The sequence below is a fragment of the Melozone crissalis genome, unplaced genomic scaffold (genome assembly GCF_028551555.1).
Source record: "Melozone crissalis strain CALT ecotype California unplaced genomic scaffold, PUWL_Pcris_2 ptg000012l_1, whole genome shotgun sequence".
Classification (NCBI taxonomy): Eukaryota; Metazoa; Chordata; class Aves; order Passeriformes; family Passerellidae; genus Melozone; species Melozone crissalis.
The window spans coordinates 7,854,408-7,862,794 of NW_026535790.1; the positions used below are offsets into that span (position 1 = coordinate 7,854,408).

The 8,387-nt window shown below is 45.6% G+C and overlaps 1 protein-coding gene across 1 annotated transcript in view; it reads left to right on the forward strand.

Annotated features, from left to right (window-relative positions):
- Nucleotides 1-6,521, forward strand: part of ABCC1 (ATP binding cassette subfamily C member 1) — a 46,396-nt gene extending 39,875 nt beyond the window's left edge. The window contains exons 27-31 of the mRNA XM_054270789.1: nt 661-807; nt 1,706-1,864; nt 3,009-3,175; nt 3,754-3,948; nt 5,059-6,521. Coding sequence (XP_054126764.1) covers nt 661-807; nt 1,706-1,864; nt 3,009-3,175; nt 3,754-3,948; nt 5,059-5,167 — 777 coding nt within the window. The 3' untranslated portion in view covers nt 5,168-6,521. The remainder of the gene's footprint in view (nt 1-660; nt 808-1,705; nt 1,865-3,008; nt 3,176-3,753; nt 3,949-5,058) is intronic.
- Nucleotides 6,522-8,387: the final 1,866 nt, after the last annotated feature.

The following is an 8,387-nucleotide window of genomic DNA, read 5'->3' on the forward strand; positions in this document are numbered from 1 at the left end:
TGGTTTTGTTTTGGTTTTTTTTTCTTTTCTTTTTTTGTTTTGATTCAAATCACATTATTCATTTAATGTGCAGTTCCCTTTATGATTGTGGAGTTCCCTGGGTTTTCTCTCTGCCTTGCCTGCATTTGAACCTGACCTGGGTGACTATTTTTGCAGCCAAACATTATGAAGACCCTTCCTAGATTTTTTTCCTTAAGTTCTGGTAGCAGACCAGTGTTTATACATGTAAAAGCCTTTTTATTTGGCAGTGGCAGTGAATGCAGTGTATTGTTTGCTTTCTCACCTCTGTGGGAGGCTGAGGCAGCACCTTTTTACCAGCTTATGGATGTTATAGTCCACAGGCTCAGCCTAACTGCTTCTAGTTGCACCTGTGGCTGCCCCAGAGGTGTCCTTGCCATGGTGGGGTGTGCAGACAGCTTGTCTGAATGTGTGCTGCCTGCATGATTCTGCCATTGGCAAGAAGGAAGTTTATCCAGCAAGTGGGACTTGAGATAGCCAAGCCCTTGGCTGCTCACACCATTTCATCTGTCCTGAGACTTCTCATCACAGTTCCTTTTGCAAATTATCCCTGAAGAAGGATTTTTGTTAATTGCAATCTGAGTCCTCTGAGCCTGTGCTGGTTGCAGCAGCTGATGAAGGGTGTCTGTGTGGCTCTTGCAGGCTGAGTGGAGCATTGAGCAGACAGCCCCAGGCAGCAGCTGGCCCCAGGAGGGGAAGGTGGAGTTCCGGGGCTACGGATTGCGCTACCGCGAGGACTTGGACCTGGTCCTGAAAAACATCAACGTCACCATCAACGGGGGGGAAAAGGTAATGTCTGATCCATGGCAGGCTGCTGAGCTCACAGGTCTGCATGAGAGAGGTTAACCCTGTTCTGTTCTGTGTCTGGGGCTCTTAAGAACTAGAAAAGCTTCTGTGGAATCAGCCCTGCAGATGTTGTGGGCTCTCAGCCTTTGCAAGGTGTGTTCTGCGTCAGAGATAAGGAGACACAGTTATGTGGGGCTGCCAAGTATCATTTGGCCTGGTTTCATTGGGAGGTGAGGTTTATCCTGTCTTGTCTCCCCTTCCCAGGGAATTTTGCTAATTTGTTTGCCATAAGCAAAGAGGAGTAGGTTGCAGAGAGATTAAGTTAATTATAATCTCAGGAAAATAGCCTACAGTCAAGGGGGAGGCCTGATCCTAGTGAGGCAGAAGTTGCAAGGTGAGACTGCAGGAAAAAATGGGACTTGAGAACAGGTTCTCTGGATCTGGCCAAGCTGATGTGTGTGTTTCTCCTCCTGCTCCCTTGCCCAGTCCTGTGTGGATTCTCTGATGTCTATTAATAGTGTGGCCTTGCGCAGCAGCATAAAAGGTAGCTATAAGAGATCTACTACCCAGCTTCCTTATTTGTGGTAGCCAACTGGGCATTTGTTTTCTCCTGAGTGCACACTTTGTACCTACAAATATGGGCAGAATGCTACCTCAAGTGGTTAGAATGGACAGATGGCCAGAGGTGTATCAGCCAACCTAAGTAACAATCTTTTATATTTGAAAAGAATTGATCAAGACTTCAGTCTAGCTGGGAAGTAAAACATACAGTGTGAAACCGAATGCCTTTGCTGTGTGGATAACTCCAAAAGTTTGACAATGTGTTGGTTTCAGGTGGAAATGCTTGGAAATTATTTAACTCTTTCCTAGAATAAGTTGTTCTTGTATTTCTTCCCAACAGATTGGAATAGTTGGAAGAACAGGAGCTGGAAAATCCTCACTTACTTTGGGTTTGTTTCGGATTAATGAAGCAGCTGAAGGTGAAATTATCATTGATGGGGTTAATATTGCCAAGATAGGGCTCCATGACTTGAGGTTCAAGATCACCATCATCCCTCAGGTAGGTGCAAAATCCTGCCACTACCTAAACTTCTTTGCTCTTTGCAGTGCTCCTTCCATAAAGCACTGAGGAGAAAACTGTTATTCCAAATTGTTATTCCTCCTCTGATGTGTGCTATGAAATTCAGTCACTTCAGCTTGCCCTTTCATGGACTTGAAACCAGGCTTCTTTCCCTAGGCTGGTTTCAGTTTGCCTGTGCCAGGTAACAAGTAGGAACTTGGCTGAGCCTTGTTGTGAAGTAAAACCTTGGCCTGTGGATTCAGGAGCTGATCACTTACAGGCTACAGACAGCTCAGGCTGAGTGGGAAGGGCTGATCCCAGCTCAGCACCTGCTTGGGATCCCCTTGTGCACTGGGCAGTGCTGTCAGTGCTGTTCTTGCACAGAAACCATCCCAGTCTGGCCCAGCCAGCTGTGGGTTGGATAGTCCTAAACATTTGGAAATACAGCTTTATGAGCATTGGATTTAGTCTCAAGTGTTTTTGTTCTTACTCTGTAGCCTTTATTGTCTGTTCTGATTCAAAGTAAGACTATAAAATGTGATGTTTTCAATTACCATTGCAGCACACTGGCAAAAACAAGTGAGCTCACTGTAGAAGGTTTTCTGTACCACCTCTTTTGGAAATCTGGGGGTGGACTTTGCTCTCTCCTTTTGATTGTTTTGCATCAATATTTCCAGAGTAGTATTTTTTCCTGTCTGAGAAAAAAAAAGGAGTAATTTCATTCAAACTGCAGCTGAAGAATTTTGAAATATTTACAGATGGTTAATTCCCTAAGAAGTGAAAAGTTGACCTGGCAGTCCCTGCTGACAGAAGGTTGAGCAGGGAGGGCCTCTATTTTAGCCTAGAGGTCCAGTAAAGCCAAGTTGGCTGGGGTTTGGGTGTTTTGGTTTGTTTGTTTTGTTGGGTTTTTTTTCTGAATTCATGAGTTATTGACTAATGGAAAGGTGGTCAGCCCCCAAGAAGAATAAGAGTGAGGGAGAATAACTTTTTATTGGAAAAAAATGAGTCCTCACTCCTCAATTCAGTATATTAGCTTGCTTGCAACTGCATCTGTACGTATGGTTTCCTTTTGTTTTCTAAGAAATATTTGTGGAGCCCTTGCCATGTTGTGTGTCCATTGTCAGTCTCCTCTCTCCATGGGCAGGATCCAGTATTGTTTTCTGGCTCTCTGCGCATGAATCTCGATCCTTTTGACCGACACTCTGACGAGGACATTTGGAGGTCTTTGGAATTGGCTCACCTGAAGAACTTTGTATCATCCCTTCCTGATAAACTGAATCATGAGTGTGCTGAGGGTGGTGAGAACCTCAGGTGGGTCAAAGGAAGTGTGTGCTGAACTGAATCAGGGTGTGCTTGGGCAAGTTCTAATGCCCCAGCCCTGTGTCACAATTTGGGGAGGCAGCTGGAGAATTCTTAATGTGTGACCAGGCAATCAGACAACTAGGTTTTATTCAGCTTGTTTTCTGCTCTTGAGTTTGAGAATTTCAAATAATTTTAAGAAATACTTTGAGTGCAAGGCAGTTTGGGCAGCCTTGGAAAGCATTTAAACAGCAGCATTATTCTAAGGAAGCTGTTCACTTGCTATTTGCACCTTATCAGGGTTTTATATGTTCAGTTTGTAGAAACCATTTGAAGTGCAGTCCTCAGCACTGCCCTGATGCAGTGAACCAGCCTGATGCAGTTATGCTGAAACCATTTGTGTGCTCCTACTGCATTGCCAGGACCTCCTTTGAGGGGATGTAGTTTCAGATGCTGTTAGATATTCTGCAGGGAAATAGTAAGACCCACCTTATCTTCAGAACAAGGAATTGCCAGGTTTCAAAATGAACACCAGTGAATTCTCTGAACTTGTTCTAACTTTTCTCCCCTGCTCCATCCCCTCTGTGCAGCGTGGGGCAGCGCCAGCTGGTGTGCCTGGCACGAGCTCTGCTCAGGAAGTCCAAAATCCTGGTTCTGGATGAAGCCACAGCTGCTGTTGATCTTGAGACAGATAAGCTCATACAGTCCACTATAAAGTCTCAGTTTGAAGAATGTACTGTGCTAACTATAGCACATCGTCTGAACACAATCATGGACTACACCAGGTGAGCTGGTGCTGCTCTTACCTTGCAGACTGTGTGCCCTGCCCTGTGCTCCACTTAAATGGCAATCTGTGTTTGTTGGGTGGTTACTGGTTCCTTTTTAGCTCCCTGTTTTGAGGGCTAGGATGTGTGTGTGTTCTGCCTCGTGGTGGCTGTGCTTGCCCCGTGGAGCCCCTCTGGTCCCTCTGTCACTGCCAATGTGCTGTTCCTGCCTGGGCAAACTGGGAAGGGGAGAAGGCAAGGACAGGAGTTTGTTCCTGGGTCTTGCCCTAATTTAGGCACAGACAGCATAGGGAGTCCCAAGGGGCAGATCCTGCCCTCTGAAGTTCATTTGGTGTTCCACTTTCCCTCACTTCTGGTTACAGTTCATAGAGCCTCCCTCTTGCTGGCTGCCTTGCTGAGGTGGGCTTGAGGGCCAAGTTGTTGTCTCACATTTCAGTTTTAGGCTCTTGTCCCTTTTATCACAGAATGGCAAAGTGAGCACTGCTAGGATTTCAGTGTACCTTTGTAGCCCTCTGTGCTGTCAGTAGTGACAGATGAGAGAGAGGAGCACTGCCAGCAGGGAACACCCAGCTCAGCAGTGGCAGTGGTGGCACCAGGCTGCAGCCCCTGCCTTGGTGGTGACCATCTCTGCAGTGCTTCCATCCATGGGGGAGCTGGAACACTCCAGCTGACCTGGTGCACTTCCTTGTGCCAGCTGGGTGTTTTTGCTTGTCACAGAAGCTGTGGAGCTGCAGTTGGTGTGGAGGGGTGTTAAGGGAAGGTTACCCGAGGTCTTGCAGGCCCTCACACACCTGGACAAGAGGTGCTGCCAGCTCGCTTCTGGCTGGCTCAGAGTGCACTCCAGAGCCTCCTGAGCAGGAGGAGATGGGTGACCATGTGCTGTGTCTGCAGATGGCTGGGTGACCATGTGCTCTGTAAACAAGGCACCACACAGACCATCTGCAGAGAGCTGGGGAGGGACAGTGAGCACCTCAGCCTGTTCCACTGTCAGCACTTGCAGATAATGGCTATGCTGCAGTCTCTGCCTGTACACATATACCCATATTCACTGGCTTTCTGGATCTTCTTGTGACTATTTTCCTTTTTTTTTTTCCTTGCCTTGTTTTACAGAGTTTTAGTCCTGGAGAGAGGAGAAGTGGTGGAGTGTGGTACCCCAGACCAACTACTTCAGGAAAAAGGCATTTTCTATAGCATGGCCAAAGATTCAGGCTTGGTGTAGCACTTGGACTTGGCTATTTACTGTGGGGAAGAGGGAGGTGATACAGTTCTCCAAAAGTAACTTCCCCTGAGCTGGACTGAACCACCCAGCTGAGTTTCAGGCACAGTGAAGTTAGCCAGAGCGTGGCAGTGGAAGCAACATAAAGATGCAATTTTTCCTTATTTTTTATTTCTCCTTAGTATTGATTTTAGCCACCTTTAGGAGAAGCTCCTACACTGTGGAAGACACTTCAGAGACTCCTATTTTTTGCCTGAAATCTGTCATTATACACTCACATGTACGGCCGAGTGATTCATCAGAGAAATTCAGAAAAGCTTTTTCTTCTCATCTCTTTTATGTTCTGAAGTTCCCTTTTTTTTTTTGTTGAAAACATTTTTGCAAATGCTAGTTATTTGCTTGTTTGTGGATTTCTCATTTAATGAGCCATCTATTGTGGGATGCACTTGGAACATTTTGTGGCATAAAGTACTACAGTCCAAAGATTTTTCTTCTTGTGAAATAAAACATGTGCCAGACTTTCTCCTGATGGCATTTACTGTACATGGTTAATGCTTTATGCATTGTCCTAAAGGTTTCATGTGTTTACAGCACAGAGCAGCAAGTCCACTGCCATGTCAGCAGTGCTGATGTGGAAAAGCACAGTCAACTTCAGAGCAGTGTCCCAGCATGTCTGGGATGACAATCACTCCAGAACCAAACTGTGCAGCAGCTGGTGTGTTGCTGTGTGCTGATGTCACCCCCAGCTCCCTCAGGAACCCCCACTGGGGTGCCCAGTGCTGGGGACACCTGTGGGGACAGGGCTGAGCAGGGAGGGTTTGCCTGACCTTGATTGTAACACCCTTGGCTTTGGTAGTTGTGTGCTTTCACAGCAGCTCTGCCGCATCAAGGACCATTAGCCTTATATCAAAGAAACATGCCCTCCATGCTGCTGCTGCTGTTGACTCTTACATTTTTGTGGGAAAATGTTATGTTGCAGTTGTTTAAAAAAAAAAAAGCATTTTTAAAGTTTTGTGTCGGAAGGGTCTAACAATTAAAATGGCAACGGAGTCTGGTTTTCAAGATCTATGTTGAATTTTCAGCTTTTTGTGGTAAGAAAAAAGTTACTTTTCTAATGTTCTGATTAGTCTTATTTTAAAGGAAAGTGCTGGAAGAAAGCAAACTAAGTCAGATGGATCCAGATACTCAGCACTGAGAATGTGGACTTCTGTGATTGATATTGCTGACCTTAATACTAGACGATTGTCCTTAGAGTAAAGCTATTTATTTTTTTGTAAATTATGACACTCTGAAATTGAATAGACTGAAAATTTGTTTGGTATTTTTTGTAATGACAATGCAAATATTTGCAAAGAACTTGCAGTAAAAAATTGTTTGAAAGAAAATGTGTTATTTCTTGCCTTGTGTTTGACAAAGGGTTTGCTTTGTCAGTTCAGCTTTTTGCCTTGCAAGTAGAAATTAGTGGTACTGATCAGGTGATAATGAAGGCTGAGCAGAGCAGGAGCCCCAGTGCTGAGGACTTTGTCACCCCCATGGTGTCCATGGGCTGTGGCTGCCACAGCTCCTGAGCTTGGTGTGAGTTTTCTCTGGAAATGGAAGGAGCAGGGGCTGACTGGGGAGTTTGGGGATGAGCTGTGCGTTACAGTTTTTAAATCCCCAGACACTTCAGCACTGTGGTGGGCAGAAGGGTGGGATGATGCCTGGAGCACATGGTTATAGGAGCAGAGCACAGGGGCTCTGTGCTGAGGGCTGGGCTGGTGTGGTACATTCAGGTGGAGATGGAGCTCCCTGCAGAGACCCAGGGAGGAACTGTCAATGCCACTGAGACACCTTCCCTGCCTGGGAACAGTCATCCTCCAGGAACACTGTGATCCTCCCCTTCCACCCCAGTCCTGGCAGGGAAGAGGGAGAGGAGCTGCTGTACAGTTGAATTTACTGTATCTGATTTCAGTGCACATTGATGTCTCTGGGCTGACATTATTTACTGCAACATGGAAGATTGCTCACATCTGGAAAAGCTGATTCTGCCAAAGAAACAGCTCAGAATTTTCAGAAGACCTGCAAAAACCACCCTAATTGATGTGTGTGAGCAGAGCTCCTCCTGTAAGTGCTCCCAGTCCTGACCCACCCAAAGATCCTTTTGCGGTGTGACAGTGATGTGGCACAGCAACAACTGTGCTTGGGGTCACTGACACCTTTAACATTTTGGCATTCCTTGTGTGTCTTGTGACCATCTGGGGCACTGGGAGTGTGACTTGCACAGTACATGTATGGCCTGAACTTGGTGTAAATCAATGCATGACATTTTGATTTGTTTTCTGGCTTTAGCAGTTTCAGTATTGCCTTAAACTTGGAATCGTGGGACAAGGATTTTTTAAGGTAGCATTGCTCTCCTACATGGTATCTCCAGGTGTTAACTCCTTTATATATTTTGCTTTTATCAACTTCCAGATAATTTCTGTGAGACTTGAGCTCCAGATTCATCACAGTACTTGGACAGAGCCCTGGGGACTCCAGCACACCTGAAACATGATGGATGTTTCATATGTAATTTGGGGAGTTGCTTTTCTTCTGTCTTTGCAGCACAACTTGATGTGTGAAAGCTGATGATATTTTTGCTTCCTCTTACTTTGGGTTAGCTGACAGCAAAACTGTGCCCTTTCAAAGGTTACCAGTGGGAAAGGATGTTTTGATTATTGTCTCCTGTTGCCTTCCCTCTTTACCTTAGGAACAGAAAATGAGCATTTAAAGATGTTTATATTGGAGATTATGGAATGTTAAGGTGTCTGTTTCAGAATTACCCAGCAACATGGGCAATTCTGTTCCTCTTTGCCTTAGTTAAAAAGGAAAAATACCCAACTTTTGTCTCAGTATTTCTAAATGCTCCTGGTTTTGAGATCCATTGATAACCCTTTGGAGTGTTCTTGTATCTGGGTTTGGAATTGTTTTGTTTGTGTCCTCAAGTATGAGAGCTGGAGAGAGCAGAGGAAAATAATTTTCTCCTGGTACCTGAGCAGCAGCAGGCACTGGACCTCCAGATCTCAAGCACTTGTCCAGCAGAAACTCTAAACTGTTCTTGACTTGGGTGCAGAAGCCACTGAGCAACTGTTGGAGCAGGAACTGCTGGGTTTTGCCAGTCTGGGTTGATTCTTGCAGCTGGATCTCTCCCATCCCCTCCCCGCTGCCCCTTTCTGTGTTATATTTGCTTTAGTTTACTCAAGAG